Source organism: Corvus moneduloides, chromosome 14 (assembly GCF_009650955.1).
Source record: "Corvus moneduloides isolate bCorMon1 chromosome 14, bCorMon1.pri, whole genome shotgun sequence".
Taxonomy (NCBI): Eukaryota; Metazoa; Chordata; class Aves; order Passeriformes; family Corvidae; genus Corvus; species Corvus moneduloides.
Genome location: NC_045489.1, coordinates 1,842,529 through 1,867,789, shown reverse-complemented (window position 1 = coordinate 1,867,789; position 25,261 = coordinate 1,842,529). Strand labels below are relative to the sequence as shown.

Here is a 25,261-nt window from a genome sequence, read left to right as displayed (position 1 = left end):
AAGCATGCCTGTTCTGCTAGGGCAAACAGACTAAATTAAGGTTGTCAGGGAGATTGCTGGGATTCCTCTGTTGCCTAATGCTTAGCTTAGATGTTGTTTGCTCTCCTCGATGCTTCAGTGTCACTTGGGAAACAGATAATTCTGTCGGGTACCTAGGAAATGGGAAGTGCTTGAGAGTGTCAGGTCTGGTTTGACAGAGCTGGTGAAGCTCACCAAGGGCCTGGCAAATTGAGCATCTTTTTGGCTGAGAAGTTGAAGTCGGACTTTTACAGAAGTTCATGGCTGAAGAAGGGGAGACAGAGGTCATAAAAAGGAGCAGGAGAGGTTGCTGGAGAGGAGACCATAAAGGGAAAATAATTTGAAGGATGATTAAGTGTTTGTTGGTCAGAGACACTGAAATCACTGTTCTTGGAGGTTTTCAAGTTCTGAAACCTGGACAGAGTCTTTGGCATGCTGATGTGAATTTGGTGGGTGACCCTGCTTTTTAGGCAAGAGTTTAGACTGCACTGAGAAAAGAATGAGATCCTTTCAAACACCTGTGAGTCAGCACTTGGAAAGACGTGCTGTAGCAGGATTTGGGGTGCTCTGGGAATGTCGGAGCACTGTCTAACTAGAAATCAACGTGGCCAGTGTTTTTTGGTGGTGTTTTTAATTCTAGTTACTAATATCCCTTGTCAGTGTAGGATTAGCAGAAGCACATGGGGTGGCCAGTGCCATGCTAACACATGCTGCTTTGCCCCCAGGTTCCCTCCAGGTGTGCGTGGAAGCTGTTCAGTTGGGAATATTCCACTTGCTGCAAACCACACTTCTGAAAGGGGCTGCATTCTGAGTGTGATGTGGCCTTTAAAGGCAGATTAGGAGGAAGATATTGTGTAGCTTGAAAAACAAATCGTTAGGGAAAAGAGAGCTCCCTTAATTGGAGAACAAGTGGATTTGGTGACTCACCCAACAAGGAGCATCTCATATTTTGTTTTAAAAGCAGAAGTTGTTTGTGCTTAACACTGAAGTCTTTTAAACCTCGTGAGCTTTGGGATGAATCAAAAGCTAGCAACTCAACATTCTGACTAATGTGCCATAACCTAGCCTCAAACAGTGGGATAAAAGCTTTTATGAAGTAGCTTTAAACCAGGAGTAAGCCGAGTGTGCTGGGGAAGAGGTTTCCCAGCTGTGTTGCACCACCCGTATTAGTGCAGGAGTTGAGTGATTTAAATTGTGGTTCTCAATCCCTGTCAGACTGTGTGCTGCAGGACCCACCAAAAAAAAAAGCTGTGTGCTTTTTGCGTAACTCCTTTAGATATCTGTGTACTGCATACATGAGCTATGAGTCAGGTTGAGCAGAGATTTTTGGCAATCAAATCAAATGTATTACATTTGAGATCATGGTGTGCCTGAGTGAAATCTGTGCATGCCCGCTGACAGTTTTTGTTTCAAGTGTATGCTTGAGGAAAAAGTGCCCCAAAATGTTTGTGTTGTAAAAGAGTCTTGGTCTTATTAGATCAGAGTCATGATATTCCGGCAAGTGAAGTTATCACGGTGCAACCATTACTGAAGAATAAAATTAATGTTTTACTAAGCTTCTGTTGCTTAGAGTTATTCTGGTTGGGCACTGCTGCTGACATGGAGGGTAGGGTGTGCTTGGTGCTGATGTTTAGGTAGATGCTTTAGCTTTTAATGTGAATTGCTATCGACACTGTGTGAGTGAGGTGATAGAGACAGTGATAAGCCTATCTGTCTGTGGTAATTAAACTTCCTGAACTACTCCTTGTAAGACAAAACTGTAGAGCACTTCTGTACACTACAGGAAGCTTTGCAAACAAAGCAGATTCCACCCAGGCCAAGTGAAAGGCAGCTGTGAGAGCTGACGGTGTGCACAGCAAGTGGAAGTGGTGCTTCCTGAGACTTGAGGCAGCGTGGTGCTGAATATCCAAGTGTTCAAGCATGAACTTCGGTTCTGGTGTCACAAGTAGCCTGTAGAGCTTGCCAGTGACACTTGGGATTGCTGGTGACCTGGGAGAAGGAAAAGATAGGCCTAGAAACTTGGAGTGGGTTACAAGATGAGTTCATATTTCCTGCATCACTTGCAGTTCTCTAGAGGTAAACTATAAAGCAATAATGGCCAATAACATGCCTCTGATTCTTTTCATCCTTGTCCAGATTCAGAGTAAGACAGGCAATGGCAGTTGCTGCTGAAGCAACTGGCAGTTTCGGTTTGTTCTTCATCAGTTTGCTTGTTCAACCTTAAAACCACAAGAAGTTAGGAAATTACTAAAATGAATGGTTTTATGCAGTTGCTTACAAGTTGTATATCATCATTCTTTACATTCAGTATTTTTTAAAAAAAATAGTTTAGTGACTCTGTTTAGGAGGAAATAAGGGGTTTTTTTCTTAAACTTGGCTATGGTGGAAGAGAAGTTTTGAGAAGTTAACAGTTGAAAAATGTTCTTTAGTATTCGTGTAGCAATTGATAAAGTTCCAGGTAGACAAAGCTACCTTGGCTTGCACTTGCATATTGTTTTTGTATCAAACTGATTCTCAAATCTTGTGAATGAAGTGGCTTTCTGCTACAGCACTGTGGGGTGAGTGCCTCTAGGATTCCCACTTTGAAGTGTAACTTCATAACAAGTAGGTAAGTGGGATGTTGTGTGACAAAAGTAGCACTAGCACAGTCTGCAAAGCAAATATAGCTGGTAACAAATAATTGTATGGGAGAAAGGTGGGACAGTTAAAGAACTGGCTTTTTTAGGGAGCCGTAGAGGCTTCAGCAGTCTCCATACTCCCCTTGGTGCTCTGCTGAGTTTTGTGTCACAGTGGGACAAACAAGACCATGAAAATGAACCTGTCAGAACCACTCCTTTAGTATTTTCTCTTTTCTGATTATTTGCTGAAACTAATAAGACACATTATAACTCCTCCTTTTGTATGAATTTGTCTAAAGTTCATCCACCAGTTCCATGAAGTTGTGTCTGCTGTTCAGCCCTCTTCTCCCGACAGCTCTTTAGTTGGATGTGGTGTGATAGCAGCACAGATCTGAGAAGGATCTGCTGTGGCAATGAAAGGTTATTGTAATGTACATCATGAGCTAAATCATGGACTCATCTGATTTATAAAAATGGAGAAATACCTTGGAAGTCTAATTCTGGAACAAGCCACACATAGGGAATTTTATGGTTTGATACAGCTCCTGAAGATTTTTGGTTCACCTGGGTGTGGTAATATTTGGCCTGAAGGTGTAGTGCGTAGTCTGTCACCACACCTTCTGTGTTACATCAGACAGAAATGTTCTGAAGAGTTTCTAATGGATACAGGCTCCTCCTGTGTAAACAGGAAACTGTCTCTCAGGAGAGTGAGAGAAGGGGAATGTCAGGGTGGTGCTTGTGGCAGGCAGCTTTCTTGTAAGGTTCCCTTCCTTTGAGTGATCCTCAGAGAAATCATTGGAGACGAAGTGGTATTGGAGAAAGTAATGAGTATGGTGAATGTCTGATGTGTCTGCTGCCTGCAAGTGTTCTTTGCATAGTGTTACTAAAAAATATTTTTGATTTATAACAGTTTAAACTTGTTTCAGAGGTGGATAATGTAGGTGCAAAAGTGATTGATTAAAAAAGGTCATCGGAAAAAGTCCTGCCATGTATTCTGTAGTGATTTCTCTGTGTGTGTAAACATATATATATTAACACACTTAATGCTGTCCTACTTACAGTGAAAATATGAACTTTTCTTTTTATAACAAGACCCCATTAACATATTTAGTTTGTCTCTTTGAGTGAGAATAAATACAGGAGAACTTGCTTGAGGATTGTGGAGCTTTGAGCATGCTACCTTGTAGTTTAGAACAAGTTTCTAAATAAAAATTTTGAGATATTTGGGGAATAATGCTATAGAATCCCAACCCCTGGCTCTGCAGCCAGGAGAGCAGCAGCTGTAATTTTAGGCTCCAAAGGCCAAGAGAATTGCAGGACTGCTGGGTGCAGGTTGGTTTGAGGGGCACAGGCCTGGTGGTTCTTTGCTCAGGGATTAGCTGGTCAAACATTAATAACTTTGTCCTGGCTGGAGTCACATAAACAAAACTGCACCATGCTGCGTGTGTAGGCATGAAGATGAGAGGAAAGAACCTGAGACCTTAAATGTCCCTGTGGACACCTTTTTGTCAGAATTAGTTGGTTCCATGTTCACAAGTGGCTCTGTTTGAATTCAGTTTGGGCTCTCAGGGGTGGTGGAACAAGACAAAATAAGTACTTTGGTCAGGAAGAATGTTAGTTCTGCAGTTCATTACTCCTTCTTAATATAGTAAGAGCTAATGATGGTTGTTATAATGACCTTTAAAGATGCCTGTGGTTTAGTGTTTTTTAATGAGTGTAGCTTTGTCAGGAACAGATACAAAGCCAACATGAGATTCATTAGATTCTAGCTTCTAATAACAGAAGACAAGTAGTTAATTCTTATGCTGTATAAAGTTTTCTGCTTTCTGTCTGCAGTTTGGTTCTTCATGTTCTTTCTCTTGCTGTGAATTATTATGTCTATTAAAGTAACTTTTGAAATACTTCAGTTTCATAATGGAGCTGTGCTGGATGTTTGCATTTGTAATTGTGAGTACATGAGCAGATGAGAACTTGACAGTTATTAATAGTTGGAGTGGTTGTATGTTCCAGGTGTACTAGAAGAGGTAAGAATTTCCATCAAGAAGAAGGAAAACAACAGCACATCAGGCTAAGAACATACACTGATGCCATATATGCTTTAGTCTTTGTGCCAGCCACATTTAGTGGGCAAATGCAAGACAGAAGGTTTGAGTACAAAACCTGGAACTCCAAGGGTAAGCCCATGTTAGATGGCCAAGTTCCAAAGCTGACCCATGAGCTCAGCTAACTGAGGTCCTTCAGGCAGGGTCTGCCCCTCTTTGTGAGCTACTCAGTAGCTTCAGGGTCTGATTTTGTACACACTGAAGGAAAATTCACAGCAACAAATTCACAGCAGTGGATTTTGTTTTCATCCTCTGGTGTATTGGTGGAGATGTTCCCAAACTAGGAAGGTAGAGTACAGCAGAAGGCTTTGGTAAAATTTCTGCCTGTAAACCAGAAAGGCAATTTTCATTTTTAATATGCATTCACTTTTGAGCTTCAGACAAAGCTTGGGTGGATAGGACAGGCTTCCTAAATCCATTACAGTTATAGTATGCTATGATTCAAACTAATTCCTGTAATGAATTCTAAGATAAGCAGTAATCCTGCCAGTTAACATTTGATATTTCAGAACTATTGTTTTGTGGAAAACTGTTAGAAAATTCATGTTCTGGGGTAGCCAAAGCATATTTAACACTTAAATATTAAGATAAACCATCTTTTTTTGCTTATCTCCTTTAGCAGAAAGTAACATTCTCCATAATCTATTACAAGGTTCTCTAATTGTCCTGAATTCCAGTTTCTTCTTAATAGGGACTCTCACCTGTACTGAAGTCAAATGATACTATGGGCTTCCTCGTTGTTAAGTACAGTGTAATTCCTCTCTGTTCACATGGTGCTTCATTTCCTACTTCCCCAAAGGACAAACAATCTTCTAAGGATGCTGTTATAAACAGGAAAGAATAGGGAAAAGAACAGAAAGACCTCGTATGTGACACAGCAGCTCCACATTGTTTAACCCAATATTCTTTGGCTATTGAGTTACATTATGGTCCATGCCTGTGGAAATTATTCAATCTTGAATTTCTGCTCTTTGAGGAAAAGCCAGAGTTCCCTGCTATGACAGCAGCACTACTCATTTTTTCAAGTTTTAGTATCACATCATTTATTATGAAGGAAGAAAAAAGTGACTTTATCATCAACCTATTGTAATGTAGGGATCAAATACTGCTCTGATTAAATACTTGCTCTTTACTAGTAGGTCTGTGTCTTGGAAGACAGACAACATTATTCTAAGAAGTTGTTGACATGATCCCTCTGACCATGTTCCAAGTCAGCTGAGTACAGACAAAATGAATGGTCTTCACAAGTAATTCCAGCTCCTTTGGCTCACTGCATCCCTGCTGCTGCCAGCTTGTTTGTGGGCTGTGTTTTGGTTGGTTGGATTTTCTTACTACTTGCAAAACAACCCAAACAAAGCAAATACACATGTTCTCACTCTCTCAAAGTCTATCAAAGGCAGTACACTCCATTTTCAAGGAACTGCCCAGTATTCAGTGAAGCTCCTGCAGCTTGCTGTGGGTGTTCTGCTTTATTTTTAAGTGTGCCAGTTCTCTCCCAACAGATGTATTCTGCCAGTTTTAATTCTCAAATGGTTTCAGAGGAAAATCCAAGTGGAGTCTGACACTTATTTCAGTGTTTACTGTACCCACAAGAGCAAGAGATGTTCTACACAACCACCAGCATGCAGTTAAGGATCTTAGCAAAGCTATCTCTGCATAGCACAGCAAGAGAAGTTTACAGAAAGTGAGCCTCTCCCTGTGCAGGGGTGTTAGGCTGTACTTGCCTACACTGTCACAGAGGAAGCAAGTAAGCAGGAATGAAAAAAAAGTGTGTAACTATTAGAGTGAAGAAATTTCTCAAAGCAGCTTCTGCTTCGTTTTCTAGGATAATTTCAAACCAACTCTGTCAAGTTGCTCCTCTTGAGGGAAAATACTTCGGTTACAACAAAAGATTAATTACGGGTTCAAAGTGTGTGATAGTAGTTAAAAAGGTAAAAACTATTATTGCAGTTCACTAAGCAAAGGTGAATCTTGTCATGATGAAAAAGGTGTCTCTCTTGATGAAGTGAGGCATAAAAGGAGGCCTGTTCTCACTCTTCTTCATTGACCCAACTCAGAGCTTTAGAGCAGCTCTCACTCAGTCCTGGCAGCTCCACAGTGTGAAAAGCTCAGCACTTGCACTCAGGAGACCCAGGAGCAGGGGCAGGAGATGAGCAGCAATTCAATGCACATCAAGTATTGCTATCCAGCAAAACTGCTTTGTGCTGCCAGTGTGGTGAAAGCAAAGAGCTCAAACACACTGCTTGTCTCTAAGCATAACATTGAGATAAAGTCTGCACTTACCATGTCAGGAATTGTTTTGACATAGTTTTTCCAGTTTAACTGTTCCAGAATATTTCAAAAGCACTTCACAATAATATTATTCTGAAAAAAACAGAAGCCAAGTTCCCTAAAAACTCAAAGCCCAGAAGTCAAACAACCACATTTTTGAAAAGCAAGTGGCAGAGGTCCAGTGCTGAGCGTGGTTCTGCCAGGCACGCTTTGCAGGAAAGCAGCAGACAGGCAGTCCAGTCAGCACCCAGAGCATCCCCTGGCCACACTGGGAACTGCTCTGAGCTCCTCTTTAACCAAGTCGATCCAGTGACTGTTTGAGTGACAAGTTTAGCAAGCGACCTCAGGCTATTTTCCTAGGAAAAAGCACTTTCTAATTTTCTTCCAAACCCACTGATATCCTTGCTGTAGGTGCAGGAAACAGATTATGCTGACACTGCCAAGCAGTCCTGCCCAGTACCAGTATAGTAGCAAGTACTTGGACAGATGGTTTTGTCTCTGATAAAGTGTATCTGACACTTTTTTAAAGGCACCAAATATATGCATGGAAAGCTGCAAAGAATTTTTTGAATTTATTCCAATGCCCTCCTAATCTACTAGCATTTTACTAAAGGAAGCTTAGGAAGTACAGCTTTTGAATGAGCTTTCTTATCAAGCAAAGCATAAAACATAATTGGCACTCAACTATCTCAATCCTATTTTTTTTAAAGTACAGTGTTTTTGAAGAAAGACCACTGAAGTCTCCATTACCAGGATTATTAGATTTGAAAGTGAAATAATTTAAGCCCAAAATAAATGCAGTGCTGGTGTGCAGATGGCCAAAAGTTAAAATGTATATGGCAACAGTGTATATGCTTAGCCTGACGACCCAAGGACATGGAGATGTGTAAGTCCTGTCCTTATTTCCCCATTCACACTGGCAGCTGGTGCAGTCCCATATGCTGTCTGCATACTGTCAAATATGATTTCCTCCTTCTTGTGTCTTTATGCAAATCCTTACCTGTCCTAGTGCAGCTGAGGCACTGCCTGTAACACGAGAGGCCTCCCTGGGGGTACATGCAGCTCCTATGCAGAACCTCTCCATTTCTGTTGCTACACTTTATATATATTTATTAGAATATTTAAAGGGCAAGTTTCTTAATTAGACCTTTTTGGGCTGACATGGAGTTTTCTACCTGCCTGTTTTTGTGAGTTGTGGGTGGTGGTTTTTGGTTGGTGGCGTCTTGTTAAACCTTCTGTTGGGTAATGGCTATGCAATGCCGCACACATTTTGAAATTAAGTACTAAAATCCACAGGTAGAATTTCTCAGTACAAATGGAAGCATCAGACTAAAAAGGCTTTAAATGCCTGTTGTAAGACCAGGGTTTGCCCTGTCTCTTAACCTTTGTGAAGATCCCGGTAAGTTAAATGTCTCTTGGAACATTAAACCTGCACGTTGAGGCCAGCAAGCTGCACTTCATCAAAGCAGCATTGGAATGCTTGTTGTGAAACTCATGAATGGAGTTATGACTCTTTCCAAAGTCTGTTTTGTAAAAGTTTTAACAGCAAACTGCTGCTTGATAGTTTGAACTGAGGAATGTAAAAGCTGTAGAGCATTCTGAGGAGAGACTGTGTGTCTGTAATGGAAAGCATGCTGCGCTGTCACAAGGTGCTTTTTCAAGATGCTGAAAGCAAAACCTGCCTTGCAGGATCACCAGATAGCAGAACAGCACCCAGCTCCTGGCTGGAGCAGGGGCTGCATGGAGAACTCTGCAGCTGTGTAGTGGGGTTATAAACCCTGCTGGTGCTGGGCTGCTGGAGCAGCAGCTTATCTGATATGGGTGGTGTGGAGACTGATGGAAAATGTTTGGATTTCAGCTGTGCTCTGGAAAATGCCAGAACTTCCTTAATTTGCCTCTGCACTGGCTAATGTGAGAACTGTCTCTTCTAATCGGCTTCCTGCAGACGTTTCTGCAGTTGTCTAACCTGATCTGACTGTTCTGCTGCCACCCGTGCCATGTCTCACAACCAGCAATTTTGTTGGCTTAAACTGACCTGGAACTGCAGCTTTTGGAAAAAGCTTTTAATTTTGTTCTGTTTTTTAAAGCTCACTTATCAGTGAGCACCAAGAAATCATTGTCTGAAACAAATTTTTCAAAGCGGTAATGGCAATTTGAACTTCAAATTATAATAAAAGTTCAGTTGTCTTCCTCAACTCCTTTTGTGTCTTCAGTTACAAATCTGATGAAGTTGACTAAGTTTGTTTACAGTGGGTTTTTTCCTTTCAATTTCTGAATTAATTTGCTGTTTTGTAAAAGCTTCTTTGAAGTCGCCTGGGAAAGTGCAGTTTTTTGAACAGTCCATTTGCTTTTGGAGTGTGATGGTGATGTGCCAGTCAGATAAAACTGAAAAAGCTGTTTCTCTTCCTCTCAGCCTCTATTTTCAGTGTGACCTGAGCAGGCCACTGCTTAGGGTTTCTCCATGCCCCTTGCACAGACACGCGGTGTGGAGATGGCCCTTGGCATCAGCCTGTGGTATTTGCGAGGATTCCCGATAGGATTGCCGTGCCTCTGGCGTGCGTTCCCTCCCCTTCTGGTTGGGAGCAGGGGATTATAAAGAGTTGGTGCCCTCTGCTGTTAATGATTTACAGCCAGGGTGACCCTCGGGCTTTATTTAGCATGAGGAATTGTCAAACTTATTTCTGGAGCGTTGCTCACTTGTGGGTGGTCACTCTCCTGGGGGGGAAAGTGGAGCAATTGGGGAAAGCTGGCAGCTTCCCTGTGGGAGGTGGTGCCATCCTGCACTGGCACAGCCCTGGCTCGTGCTGCTGACAGTTCTCCATCTGCATTTTGGCAGCCTGCTGCAAGGTGTTCACGTGCTCCTTGCTCTCATTTTGTACAACCCCAGGGAATGCTTCCCTTCATGCTCAGGCTTAGGTTAAGCCTTAGTTTAAAAATCTAAATAATGCATATTCAAGGAGTTTGTGAAGCAAACAGCTGCAAGGCAAATGAGATTTTTTCCATATGGTGTCATATAGACCGAATGTAAATGTACAACAATTGTAACAAAACTATTGGTATTGCTCAATTCAAGTGTTTTTGAGACAGCCAGATGGATTACAACAGTCATTTCAAGGTTTTTCTGAAAGCGTGGTGAATGCTCCTTGAAGTGTGAAAAATATTATCCTAAAGCAGACATTAGTAATAAAATGAGTAAAAATATAATTCACAAAATGTCAGGTATACTTCATCATGGGTAAAGATCTTGAAAGGCCTAAATGAGTGTGTAGCCCTGGTTTCTGCACATCAGCTTTTATGACTGAGGTATCTTTTCACAATTTCCTAGGTGCCTTTTTAGATTTGATTGCAAAACTGAATATGTTAACAGATGGTTAAATTGTCTAATGGGAACATTATTCATTCTCTGAACTGAAGAACAGAGGTCGTAGGAGTGAATTCTCTTTTGTGACTAAGACCTAGATTCAAGTTGCAGACGACTTTTTGTACTTCAAATATTAACCAGTTTTGGGTTTGTCCCTTTAAACTCCCTTGGTTCAGATGTTCATATGGGAAGTTATTCCCTTCCTGCTTGTATACAAATTAAAAAGCACTTGTCTTTGAGTGAAGCTTTACCATGGCTTTTGCAGGTGTTGAAATTGAGGTAAATGTTAGAAAACAGCAATATCAGCTCAGTTTAAAAAAAACCCATGAAAGTTAAGAGGTCAAGTTTCTGATTGTTCCCCCTAGAAAATGGGCTTTGCTCAGAGCAGTGGGAGCTTCTCCCTGAGTGTGCAGCCTGTGTGCAGGAATGAGTGTCCCAGCACACCACGATGTGCCTGGGCAGTGGAGTGAAAATTGCTGTTAAGTTTAGAAGTTACCCAGCTGATCGTTGTTCATTCTGCATGTGGTGAACTGGGAGTTACTGCTAATTTGGTTTTTGTGGCAAGAGTGAGATTCCTGAGTGTAACAATTAAGAGCATGGCAAAATAATGCTTAACTATCATCAATCCATGTAAATGTACTTCAGTTTACAACTCACGGCCAGCTTAAGTGATTTGGAAGGTTTTATTAAAACACAAGTTAGAAAAAGGTATAAAAAAAAGTAGACTTGCTGTGGGTTTTGTATTAAAAGTTGATGCAATCACCATGAGTAATTTAATTCTGTGAATGTGACATTGTTGCTGCTGCAGCCTGCATTGTTTGCATGAGGAAGTAGTGATTTCTCTATCAAGAAATGTAGTGAATGACGAATATCTTTCTACTATTTTCATGTGCAAGATTTCAGTTACTCTGAATATTAATGTGGCTTGAGACCTTTTGAGATAAAAGGATGGGCTGGTGCAGTTGCAATAGTATATGCTATTATTTTTGTGGGGCCTCACTGTCATGATCTGTCTGTACTTATGAAAGTAGCCAGATACGTAGGGGAAACTAAAACTGGGAAGAGTGAATCGAAAATGGTATTAACTACTGATAGACTGGGAAGGTGGTGTTTGAAAGGGAGAAGTTCTATCACTTTAATCTTCTAAGTAAAGAACTAAGTCAATCAGTGGGAAATAGCTGTTTGGTATAGATGCTGAAGAAATTCTGTGGTTTGTGTTGATATTAAAAACTAAGAGATGATATACAACTGTCTTAAATTGTATATGTATTTATACATATAAATGCTAATTTGATATCCCTTATCTGGAAATGTTTCGTCATAGAGATTTTTGCCAAACCTTTTCCCTTGGGCTGCTCCTGAAAACAGGGAGTCAGTGTCTTTAACAAGCTTGGAAGATGTCGATTTTTCTGCCTTGTGTTGCTGTGGCTGTCTCATAGATGGCTGAAAGAATAATGCTGGAGGACTACAAAATCTGCAATATCTTACACTTCCTTCTAGGGAGGTAAACTGCTTTTGGGTTATGTTCTGAAATCAGCCTGGAAGTGCGATTTCTTTCTTAGTACAAGAGATTGTCAAAACTGTGTGAGAATCTGCAGGTATAGAACTGCCTTGAGTTTGCCTCCAGCTACTTGCAGTGTCTCTCCTACCTGTTAAATGTGCTGCTTATCTTGAGTGGCTGCTGGCAGCAGTGTAGCTTGTACACCAGAAGGATCTCTGGGAAGAGTGCTTGCAGGGTCTGAAAAAATGCACTGTGCTATCTTGTTTTAGTATTCTGTATTTTGCCCAGAGGAGTTTGAGTGACAAATGCAATATTAAGTGTAGAGATGGGGTAGATAATCTTGTCCCAGGTTCTGGGAGAGATTGACAGTACTTAAATGAGAAGGGGGGAAAAAAAAATCTAGTACAAGTAGCTCCTAAAATGAATGTGGCGTTTTAGAACTTCTTGATTGCCCGGCTGTCTCTGGGTTGAAAACAAGGTTAGGCTTTAGTTCATTTTTCTCTGTAATCTCAATTAAAAGGTTTATTTACCAGCGCAGCAAGTGGACATCTTAGTTTTGATTTCAATATTATAAATTCCATACCAAGTCCAGGTAATGAAAATGCAGGAGAGGTGCAAGGAAGGGCATTGAGATGCAGTGGTTTGGAAGCTCAAAGGTTGGTGTCAACATCTGGATGTGCAGATGTCTGTACTGGTTAGGCTCAGGTGGAGTTGGTTCAGAGCAGCCCATCTGGTGCTGTGTCCTAGATTTGTGACCAAAACAGCATTGACAGAAAAAAAAAAAAACCCCCAGTGCTTCAGGTTTTGCTGAGCAGCCCTTCCCAGTGTCCAGGATTACTGCTTCCCCTGAGCTCCCACCCAGCAGCAGCACGGCTGGTCTGGAGGTTGTGTGGGGATCCGACCGGGACAGCTCATCCACAGTGACCAGAGAGATTCCAAACCATAGCACATCGTGCAGGGCAATAAAGGCAGGGCTGCAGGGTGGGGAGGAGGAGATTTTACAATTCAGCAGATGCTCAGAAGCTGGGTAGGCATTGGCCTGCTGGTGCCAGCTGATGGCTTTTGCATCATTTGTTTATTTTTTTTTCTGCTTCAGTTATTACATTGTCTTTATATCTCAACCATCAAGTTTTTCTTGCTTTTGTACTTCTGATTGGCCACATGATCCCACTGGGAGGGAATGAGCAAGTGGCTGTGTGGGGACTGACCTGGGAGCCAGGATCAGTCCTCTCCACTGTACCATGGACTTCTGAATGCTTCTCGAATTCTTTTCCCTGTGAGTTCTAGACCTTAACTCCTATTCACGACTGCTTTGTGTCAACTGAGCAAAGTTCATGAGTCAAATGCTTCCTTGATAATGGTTATTGCTATTGGTGTGCAATATGAGTGGCTTTTTTGGCCATGAATAAAAATGTAATGTTGGTGACCTTTGTCAGCAGGATTTTCCTGCTTAGGAAGAAGTGTTGGGGCAAAAGGGAGGAGAGGTAACAGTGAGTGGCTTGTGTGGATACAATATTGCTGCTAGCAAAAATTTTCTTTCTTCTTTCTAAGCCCCTGGGATACTTTGTTTCTCACAAAGAGATTAGCAGAAGTTCTATAAACCATGAACACCTGTGAGCTTGTAGAACTATGCTTATGGTACAGTAGGAAAGTATTTTGACAGTGGATGTTTAGGATTTTAGCCAATCCACCCAGCGGGTGGCTGATCCTTTGTCCAATTAGACGATGAAGAAAAAAGTCTATAAAAGAGTTTGTAAAATAATTAAATAAATCAACCTTGCTGCACAATTCCTGCCTGCTGGATCTTCTCTCCTCCCTACGGCTGCAGGATACAGTAATAGGTTTGTGCATCTTCAGTTCACTGACTGCAACCAGTTCATCTCCAGCCTGACATTACTCAGTGTCCAGGAAGGAGAAATTGGCCGAAGGCTGCAGAGGTTTGGGCACAGGAAGGTGCCTGGGCAGTGCTCAGCTCTGAGTCAGGACTGAGAGTGTCCCGTGGCTCTGCTGACGCACTCGGGAGTCCAGGAGTCCGTGTTTGTTTTGGAAACCCTTCTGAGAGACCTGGCTGCTCTTTTGTGCAATAGTGGGGGTGCTGCAGCAGTGCAGCCTTCGGGTTCCTGAGTTAAATACTCAAAAGATAAGGTGCAATGGGATGCAAGCTTGCTTTTTCACGGAAAAGGCAGGAGATTCCATGTTCATTTGTCTGCAGTTTTGTTAGAACACTTGGTGGAATTTCAAATGCTTTTTAAATACATGAAATAAACTTCTTTATTCTGAAGCAGTAGGTAACACTGTCTTTTTTCTTTGATTTGTGTGTGTTGTTTTTTTTTTTTTTTAATAGAATATTCAAATAAAAACTTTGGCAGATGATGTGGTAAGGTCTTTGTAGCATCTTAATTTGCAATGGTAACTCCACGCTGCATGCTACTTTACTCCAAATGTTGTGGACAAAATAACATTCCTATAAGGATATTAAGCATTAGATTTCAGAAAATTGAGTGACTATTCCTAAAGATCTTAATTTGTGATTTCAGTTGAAGATTAATAATGATTTCTATTTGGAGAAACTTCATTAAGCACATTTTAAGTACTTTAGAAATACTGTGGCTATGTTGAAACTGTTACTCAACAGTTGAAGTGTTATTTCTCTTGGCCTTCTCTTTACCAGTAAATGATCTGCAGTGGTTCTTCAAAGTTGGTTGCCACATGATTCAAGTGGAACCATTTTGGATAATGAGTGTGTACTGAAGGCCAAACAAGTTTGGATTCAGTAGCACTAACTTGATAAACCTGAATGCTTTGAAACTGGCTCCAAAGTATTTTTTCAGAAAAATTGATTTCATTAAAATTACAGCCTTGTATTATATATATATATAAATTAAAGCCACACTGGCTCTTTAGTTAATGATTGTCTGCACATCTGAAATTAGGAAACTGTGCCTGGTCTCACCAGTGCAATCTCATTGAACAAATTTGTTGTTGATAAGTTGTACTTGAAACAGATGGCACTATGGTGAAATTGGATCTGAAATGACTTTTTGTGACTGGTGAGTGGTCAACATGAAACTGCATTTGATACGTACTGGCTAAATTTGGATACTGCCTTTCAGGCATTATGTTGTATCCTTGGCCTTTTCACCAGGCTGTGCCCTAATTTTTGTTTCCAAAAACGTAGTTTAAACTATTCTAGTAAGGTAGAAAATGGATTAAAGTAATATTCTTGCTTTGTCAAAGATATTAACAGTATCCTTGTAGGTATTGTGTTTCTGTCCACAAATATAAAATTTCTAAGGAAGGAGAGAGCCCCCCTACCACCCCTCCCTCAAAGAAAAAAAGCTTAAAAGAAATTCAGAGGGAATGCAGCTTATCTAGGGACACTTCCCTTCAAAAATTTCAGGTAATCTTGTAGGATATCAAAAATAACAACAAAAACAATGAACAACAAAAATTAATAAAAAGAAACAAAACAACAGAAAAATAATCTTTCTTCTCCATACTCCACAGCTCTTGCTTCAGTTTCTCCACTCCGGACCTGCTAATCTAAAAGGAATCAAAGTTTTTGCAAATAAAATACTCCATCAAACTTTTCACACCTCACTGAGGCTGTTTAATTGTAGCCAATATAAGTTTTGGTTTACGTGTTTTGGTGGAGATGACGAAGTGCTATGACTGATCCTGGTAACCCTACATAAGCTGCTGTTAGATGAAAGCACATCTTTATAAGGCTGTTCAGTGCCTGAAACAAATACAGGAGTATTTGTGGATGCAAACAGTTCCTTGAGCAAAATTGCTACATGCATAATGTTCTCAAAATGAATATATATATTAAAAATTTTAAGAACAGTTATTGAATAAAAAAATCAGGCTGTCTTCAGAATAGTTTCATTTTATAAAGATAAAAATAATATAAATATAATGATATTTATAATAAATAACAAATATAATAAATAAGTGATAACAAATATATATTGATAATAATATTTACAAATATAAAAAATGGCCTTATAAGGAGGGTGCTGGTGTTGGTTGTTTCCAGTATTAACAAAGTAACTGAGCATGCCTAGAGCCCAGGGAGTGGGGGTTTGGTGTAAGCCCTGAGCAGTCAGCCCTAACCAGAGAAACGCCCTGGCAGTGTCTGATGCTTTCACCAAAGTCTGTCCATGTATTTAACCACGGGTGGCTGCTTCTGTGTGAGTAACCCAGCACCTGGCTTTCTAAAGTTTGGCACTAATTTCAGGAGTTCCTACTCAAAAACTCTTCAGGGAGTTATGAACTATGCTTGGAGCATTAATTCCTCTACAAACTTTATTTTACTTTAGCAGGACTTTTTTGTAAGCCTGATGAACTTGTGAGTACCTCCTTCCCAATGCTGACTTTTTCAGTTGTCCTCCAAAGACTTATAGCTCTTCAGGTGAAGGAACATTGGACATTACCTTTGTGGTACCATATTTATTCACTATCAGGATAATTGGAGAGTAATGTGAGAAGATGAGCTGAAGATTTTGAAATGCTAAGAGTTTAACCTAGCTGGTGCAATTTTAAATCAATGGGAAATATTAAAATCCCTTTTGCATGTGACCTGTCATGAGTTTATCTTATATGTTGTCTTTCTGTGCAAAGTAATCTCTGAATATTAGAGTATTTTTACTTACAGCTCAGTTTAACTCTGCTGCTTGAATTAACTAAAAACATGTGCATTGCTGCCATGTAATTGGCTGCTTTTCTCTATTTCTGCTTATTTTTGAATGAATGTCTTTGCAGCGTGACAGAATTACAAGCTTCAGAAAATCGGCAGTGAAGAAGGAGAAGCCTCTCATTCAGCATCCTATTGACTCTCAGCCTTCCATTAGCGAGATCCCACATGCCCAGGCACTTGTTGATGAGCGTTGCATGAACTTATCAGAAAAGGAAGTGATGGATCTCTTCGAAAAAATGATGGTAAGGTGTGGGTATGGCCTGAGAACTGCCCTGTTCCACTGTGTGGTTCTGCTCCGTTCAGTGAAGCTGTGAGTGTCTTTTGAAGGATTGGATAAGTGTTAATTAACACTTGCTTGATTTGCTTGTTAGATTAAGGGATTAGTTTTAAACTTTTCCAAGTAATGCTTATTGAAGCAGACAGTATATATTGGTCTGTCTCACAGACTAACAGCTCTTTGACAAAGCTGTTCACCAGTAGTTATTACAGTAACACTGACTGCTCTTAGGTGCTAGGCTGAAGTTACTTTGACTTTTAATGGCAAGCCTAGTCATGGCTAGTAATGACTGCATTGTGTTTAATCAGTTAGTGAAACAGGTGTCTTACTAGATTTAATCTAGCAGAGGATTTTGACTTTTAGGCTTGTTTTAAATATAGGAGTTGCAGGAGTTTCACATCTACCCCTTCCACAAGCTAATAATCCATGTAATAAGAGCCTTCTGATTAGGTAGTGCAGGAATGGTGCCCACTGTGATACGATTTCCCTAAAAACACAGGAACATCCCAAGAGTTGACACTTAAGTATCGACTTGTGGTGTAGAATTGTTGTGTTTGCCCTCTAGTTTTACTTCTTGAGCCAAGTTTCACAAATGCTAATTCCCCTTGATGCAATTAGAATCTTGGCTAAATCTCAAAACCCGTGAGCACTTGAGGTGACAGAATTAAATGAGAAAATCAGGTAGGGCAAAATGAAATGGGCGCAGATAAACTGGAGAAAACACCTTCTGTTCGCTTGATAATTGTTTAACAAAAGTAGCTTAAAAAGAACAAAGACTAATAAAAATCCTGAGATATATTCCTGATGTGGTGTGGTCTGTTTCTTTACAGGAAGACATGAACCTGAATGAGGAACGCAAAGCTCCTTTGCGAGACAAAGACTTGGGCACAAAGCGTGAGATGGTTGTCCAGTACATTTCTGCAACTGCCAAATCCGTAAGTGCTCCCCTCTCTGAGGCACACCTGAGGAGGAAGCTTAGCTTTGAGTGTGGTGCTTTTCAAGCTTGAAACTTGACAGTTTTTTGTCTGGATTCATCTAAGAGTGATAGGAAAAAATAAATGTGTATTTACTTACGCACTTTTAAATGCTTGCAGCTGCATCTGGACAGTTAGTTCATGTGTCCCCTGCTGGGCAATGTGAAAACTTGAGCCTTTCTTGTAAGCTATAAGAAATTGCAGATTTCATGATGTAGGGTCATGGATGGAACCTGAGCATATTTCTGTGGAATTCATCTTAGGAATTTTTGGTACCAAAAGGTTTTGACTTTGTGGTTTCAGTAGCAATGTATGTACTACACTCCTTTAGTGAAGAGATGGTCTTAAAACCAGTTTCAGATTACATTTTGAATAGAAAAATGTTTTGATCTTTCATCCATGTTGATTATTCTCTGTAGTTTATTTGATTGATTAGCCCTTCATGCAGAATTTTTGAAGTCTGTCTTCCTCAGGGTGCAAGAAGTGTAAGGAAATTACTGGATGCTCCAGCATCTTTTGGGGTGGAGAAATACAATTTCGAGTAATGAAAAGCTGCAGTTTACTTTCTGCAGTTGAACTGTTAGTACTAATTAGTTATAAAATACAACAGTGTGCTTTGTGTGTGTTAAAAGTTGACTATAGCAAATACAGAAATAAATAAAGATTGCTGGTGTCTGCCTAAGGAATCTGTAAGCATAGACTGCAAGCAGTACACTTGACTTGTCTCTTTTTAACCTTGAAAATCAGCTCTGCAGAGTTAAATTTCAAAAAATTAAGATGACAATGACATGCAATTATTATGCAAATGCCTTGCATGAAACATTATAAAGTTCAGTGGGGAAAAGCTTGTGTTATAATGGTGATGAAATGGTAATGAAAATGGTGATCTAGTTTCTGAGGAGTGATGTTCCTGCATGAGTTAATCTTAAAATCCACAGCCCTTTAGTGTGTGCTGGAAGGAATCCAGTGCTTTAAGCATGGTCTAACTAAATGTACAAATTACTGGAGAATTATTCAAGCTTATGCAGTGAATGTTATGAACTATGAACTAGACTGTCTTTGGGAACGACTAATTATGCTCTGTAAGATTTTTATCTGCACTTGATGATCAATATTAAATCTGGAATTTTTCTTAGTATGCAAAAATACTTCATGAAGGAGTAGAAAGTGAAAGTAGAAATAGTATTTGCAATTTTTTTCAAAGAGTAGTTGAACAGTGGTGATGTCTCTCATGTACGCTGCTGTTGAAATGTGGCTGCCTCAAGCCCCAAAATTGTGTAGCTGAGTAAGGAAAGCATGGCTACCATTGCATGGCTTCCTGCTGAAATTTTAATGCATTGCATTCCTCCCCATGTGTGCTGCAGCATGGAAAACTTAACAGAACAGGGGATATATTTGTCCAAACGTACTAACAATTTAAAACCAAGTCATCCTAAAAGATCCTTGTACATGAATGTGCCCTTTGGGCTTAAGTCAGCACCAGTGTGGATGTTTTACACGTATGCAAAGAGTTTTTCCTGTTGGAAAAATGGCTCATATTGAAGTTTGTGTGCTTCAGTATGTCCTCCTTGCAGTTGAATCACAGCATTTGAATGGAATCATTCAGAAATGTACATTACCTTTCTGTAGCATGTTATCCTAATTTAACTTCTAAATAGCTAGCATCTTGATTGTTAAAAAATTCTGAAATACTGAGCTTAATTTTGAAATGTTGATTGGGATCTTACAATGGTGCAAAATCTCATTTTCACTTGTAATTTCATCTTCTGTTTAGTGCAACTACTGTTCTGCTCAGATGAATTCAAGCCCTAATCAATCTTTACTGCATCATGAATTGTCAAACTTTCTTTTCTTCAGGATTGTCTTCCATGAAAATGCTGGTTGCATTCAAAATGATCTGTCTTTAAATTTTCTACCTTTTTCTTTTGTCATAGATAATTACCTGTCTTCCTTTTTACACTGAAAACACTTGGACCTTCTGCTTAGAGCTCTTACAAAACACACTTAACAGTTGATGTGACTTTTCTTGCAGTTCATTTCATGTTTGTTTAATTAGGCTTTTGAGCTCTCTCCCTTCAATGTGAAGATATCACTCTCATTTGCTGATGTTGTCTTAACCGAATTATTTTAAATTTGGTGCTTCACTTCCCCTGCGTGTGTGCCATCTGCAGCATGTTGACCATGCTTTTCTGAAACACTTGTCTTCAGAGTTCTGAGAAGGGAATTTGGGTTTTGCTGTGTGAAGAAAGTTTTCCTTGGGGGTGGAAGATGTGTAGAAGCTCATGAGCTGGATGCTTTCATGGGAAGTGATTTTCTGTGCTCCTCATTCCTTCTCTCCCTTGAAGAGAAAGATTGTTGACCATGGAAATTAAACCTGAGAACTGGTGAAGGATTGGAATTCAGTTTCAGAACTGAATGTGGTGACATTTTGTGCTGTACTGAATAGTTGAACCATTGGTGAGAGAAGAAAATAGTAAATTAGGTGAAGAGATTGTCTAGTGATGGCAGTCCCTTCCTGTGCTTCTAGAGGGAGCTTCATCAGGAAGAGAAGTGTTGACTGAAAGTCTTGTAGGGACTTCTGTTTTTGAAAGCCTCCCTAAAGGAGCAACAGAAGAGATAAGAGTAGAAAATGGAGCAGGTGGAGGCTGAACAGATACACATTCAGATCTCAGAACCAAAGCAGCTCTTGAGCAGATGAAAGTGGTTATTCAATAAACTGGCTGCTGCTGTCAGATTGCAGCAGGTGAGCTGAGGAGGAGAGGCCTGTGGTGTTTGAGCAGAGCTCCATTGTCCTGGTGTTCCCAGGAACGTGGGCATTTGTGCAAGGTGACAGAACAGGGCACAGATGTGCTGCCTTCCTGCAGTTTCCTCTGGGGAAAGCCAACTTTTTGTTCATGAATATAGAGATGCTGTTCCATGGTGAAGAGAAGATGGCATTCTGAAAATCACTGTTTAATTATCCATGTAATTAAAGCATCCATACTGAGCAGTTGAATAAAAATGTCATGAGAGATTTTCTGAAATGCAAGTTGGAGTTATAACTGTAGGCTATGTTTTTGATTACGCAAACTTAATTAAATTCAGTGGTGACATCATCTAAACAGATCAAAAGCTCCATAATAAAAGCAGTTGTTATACATGCAAGGAAGTCAGTATGCCATTAGCATGTTCTGTAGGGTTCTCAGTGTCATATATAAAGTATCTGACCTGATAATTTCAGCAAAATGGCACATTTAGTCTTCCAAGATGTAGCTTTCAAGCCAGGTATTTAGTTATGTGCTGGTAAATGTGTCAAATACTGATGATTTAGCAGCAGAACATAAGAATTTGAAACTGTTGCTCCTACAGTAGAGCTGCTGTTTTCCTGTTGAGAAGCTCTAACCCCCAAACAGTTTGATAAAGTGATAAAAGAATGTAACTACTACTAATGGTTAAACACTGAAAAATGTGTGTGCAACTACGTCCTACTAAGTACTGTGCTGTGTTTATTTATGTATTATTGTTATCTTTTTTACACAATAACCTCTCTTGGCTGACCACTGCATGCAGATAGTCGGAAGTAAAGTTCCGGTGAGTACGAACACGAGAGTTTTGTTTTCTCTTATGAACTTCCCTTTTTAGAGATCAGGCTGGAATAATTTGGACCTTTAATCTGGGTTTTAAAAGTTCAGTGGGCACAACTGAATCCTTGTTTTAACAAAATAATTGTCAACCACCTCAGTCATGTTTATCTTACCAGTATAAGATCATTGCTTACACTTTTGAGGGATGTCTTCAAGTTTTCAGGAGTCTATTTCCAAATACTTCAGACTCACTGAGCTCATCTCTTCATTGTGAGCAACAAATATAATTTGTGCTTGTCTTGATTTTTATTGAAGGCAGGCACTTGAAATTTTAAATTGGCAGTATTTGGCTTACTTCACTCTGTTCAGATAAGGAATTTTTTTATGTCCTAATTGTTATTATTCATAGCTTGTCTTGGAAATGCCAACTGCAGCAGATCAGTGTGAGAATAAGATTAATTTAGAGTATTCAGAAGGTCAGTAAGTTTAAGATGAGATTGCTGAGAGCATAACTTTTGTCTTACTAAGGACTCATCTACATTTTATGTTGTCGTGATTAAATTCAAATATTATAAACAAATACTTGGGATTTAATTTGTGGGAACGAGTTCAGGAAGTTAGTTTCCTGGAAAAAAGGATTTTTTGGGAAATAATTACATGCATGTTTAAAACAGTGGTTGAAAGCAAAGATGTTCTTTTTAATTATGGATGGACTTTATTTTTGGTTACGGCCAAAGGAGGCTTTTCAGGTACAGCGAGGCTTTTCAGGTACAGCAAGGCTTTCCACTTAGTTCATCCTCTATAATTATATTCTGTAGTAAAAATAATAGAGAACAATCTATGGCTTAAAACTGTCTAATCATTGCCTCAGACATAGTTAGGTTTTTTCCTACACACTATATTCTTGTATATTTTTCTCTTGGCTCTGTCTTGTTCAGAGTGGCCTTTAAAGAGACTTTTCTCTTTGTGTTCACCAGTACTTCTTAGTTCTGTACACAGTACTAGTTCTTCCCCTGATTGAGAAAAGTGCCTAAATTGTGCTTATGTGTTTAAAGGTATTTGATTTTTGAGGGGAAAAATGACTCATTTTCCAGTTCAGTGTGTTACAACCAGTTTCAAATAATCCCTGCTGCCATGTAATTTCCTTATGGTGTGAATTAGCCTGAACAGCTGCTTTGTGAAGAGATTATTTTATAAAGGAAGCTGATATTCCCACAATGGGTAGGGGAGAAACTTTAAGATGTTTCCTCCCCATGCATTTGAGTTCAGGGTCTGATAGAGAGCAAGAACAGCTCTGCATTAAAAGCATGGTTTTGTGCAAATAACTTGCTAAATACTAAAATAAGAAGTGCTGTGCCTGGAGTATGGCTTCTGCATATTGTTGCTTAACGAGCGCTTGCACCTCAGTGTGCTTCTCCCAGGATCCATCCTTTAGGAACTGATTGTTTCTGCCAGCATGTGGAGCTATTTCCTTGGAGGTTTATGGATTCACTGTGGTTAGGGAGGAGAGGAATTTTGCTATGTTCCCAGTAGTACTGCTGGGTTGTAGAGATTGCAGAGAAGAGGTTTCCCTGTTCATGGGGACTTGGGAGCTTGAACTTGTTGGAATTTTACATGGGATCGTCAGCACTGGTGCAATTGCTCTGTGGTCCAGGCTCTCACTTGAGTTGGCATCCATGAATCATCCTCTGCCTTGATTGTAACAGTATGAAGGTAACTGGTCATAAAGTAATTTCTAAGACTTTCATTCATAAGCATTGGTTTAATCTCTGAGCATTCTGATGTGGGACCCAACCATCTCAGTTTTTCTACTTCACTTTTGCCTTCACCTTTATTAGAGTTCTCCTGTAAAATGTATGTTTCACTGGGACCTTGTACCTCAAAGTAATGAGAAATGTTTATATTAAGATCTGATCCATATAAAGGCGTAGCATTACTCAAAAATAGCATTCCAATCAAACTCTCTTTGAATAGGGAAATAAAAGAAGTAGCACCTGGTTCAGCACTCGAGTTAGTATGGCTAGGGGTAAGAGTGGATTGAGACTGAGATGTTGATTACAGGGAATAACAGAAAGTAACCCTGGTAAGGTGAGAATTCTCTGAAAGATTTTAAGAATGGCTTTTTATGACCTGTCTTGAGTGACCATCCATTTTGAAGAGGGAGGAGAATAAAGAAGAGGAGTTGGTCCCTTACTGCTGTGCAGTTAAAGGTGCTTTTTCAAAGAATCAGTGAAGAAATGTGCCTGTCCTGCGAGACGTGGGAAGGAGCCTTAGCAGAGCACGCTGCCAGTTCTTTGAACTTCTGACCTATCGTAAATACTTTTGAGGAGGTCATAGGTCTTCTGAAAATAAAGGACTAGGCAGAGCAGAGGTGCTTCACTGATGGCCTGGATGGCATAGAAAGAGGAGGCAGCAAGATCACATCTTGGTTTGAACACGAAGCAAAGAGTAGCAAAGATTTCTGGTTGTCCCAGTGTGGATTGGAGTCTCTTTGGGAGCTTGCAGCAGACTGCAGTGGAAGGGCAAACTCATCTCTTGGGAAAAGCCACTATGTCTTGCATTCTAGAGTGCTTTTCAGGGTCTAGCTTAACAGACAGTGGCATTTGATTGAAGTCGCCATTGTCTCATCTCTTTGTACATTTTGTGGCTCTCAACAGTATTTCTGTTCTCTTTTTACCAGTTGGGGAATGGCTGAAATGACAATTTGTGCCCAGTTAGATCCATACTGTGTCAATGTGCATTAGTTACACATAGAATCTTTTCTGATTCCCATCTGTTCAATGAGTGGCATAAAGCTGTTCCTTTTTCTAGTTCTTTGTCTTATGGTCCTTCAGAGTGATGATTTTTCAGAATTTTCATGATTTTTGATATATTAACCTGATTTACAATCAGTTCCTACTCTCATAAAGATAATCCCCACCCATTTATTCCTTTTTCCTTTGGTGGAAGAGCATCTCTTTGTTTAGGAGGTGGATGGTGACTGATTCCAGTCCCTTTATATCCTTCTTACTCATCTTTGTCTGCCTTGGTCCTTTGATATGTAACTGGCAGGTGATGTCCAGCTAAAGGTCTTTTGCATGTCAGCAAGAAACATCTTCAAAGCTGACAGAGTGCAGAGGACACTGTTGTCTCAATGCAGTCACAGTCTGTCATGTTTTTGTTCTAATCTGAAAGGATAATGTGGACTTAGTTCTGTTTTATGCATTGAATCTTTAGGTCAAAGTCATTCGCTTAAATTTAGCCAAGTCGTTTTGTCATCAGCCATACTTAGTGCATTTTTGGAAAATGAATGGTAAGAATTTGAAGAGAGCAAACCAGAAACTTTATGAGAAGTGGACCTTTATGAAAGAGACACTAATATGAATATTAGCCGTGGAAGCTTCTGATACAATTAAAACCAAATGTATATAAATCTTCTTCAGGTCAGGCACTTGATACTGCCTTTGCACCCAGGGCATCTTTATCAGGGTGTCTTCAACAGATCCTTCAGAGCTAAGGAGCTTTAGGAACTGCAAATGAATCATAAGCATTCTTCTGAGATAAGCCTACTGCAACCTGTCAGAGCTGTACAAAAGATTAGTTGCACCTTTTAGAAAGTGCTTTGTGTCTTGTTCATGGGTTTGAATACTATAGCTCTAAAAACTGATGCTCAGGGATTTTAATAGTGAAATACCTTGTAAGTGGTTATTCTTCTGTAGTGGCACTTCAGCAGGAGAGAGCTCTTTGTCAAATCTCCTGTATCATTTTTTTTGCAGCAAACAACATCCTGTAGAGATCTCTGTTAGGGGCCAAACATGGACTATGGTACAGCAAAAAATTGGCTCATGAAATTGCATGAACTGGGGGTTTTTTGTGTCTCTGTTTGTGATTGTTTCTA

General features: G+C 39.9%; 1 protein-coding gene across 4 annotated transcripts in view; it reads left to right on the top strand.

Annotated features, from left to right (window-relative positions):
• The window catches only part of DIAPH2 (diaphanous related formin 2), a 185,716-nt gene that overhangs the window by 3,419 nt on the left and 157,036 nt on the right, over positions 1 to 25,261 (top strand). The window contains exons 2-5 of one of the 4 annotated variants that reach the window (XM_032124439.1): positions 14,216 to 14,248; positions 16,636 to 16,812; positions 17,678 to 17,782; positions 21,371 to 21,391. In XM_032124439.1, coding sequence (XP_031980330.1) covers positions 14,216 to 14,248; positions 16,636 to 16,812; positions 17,678 to 17,782; positions 21,371 to 21,391 — 336 coding nt within the window. Of the gene's footprint in view, positions 1 to 14,215; positions 14,281 to 16,635; positions 16,813 to 17,677; positions 17,783 to 21,370; positions 21,392 to 25,261 lie in introns of those variants that run through there. The other 3 variants (XM_032124442.1, XM_032124441.1, XM_032124440.1) reach the window with 3 other exon arrangements.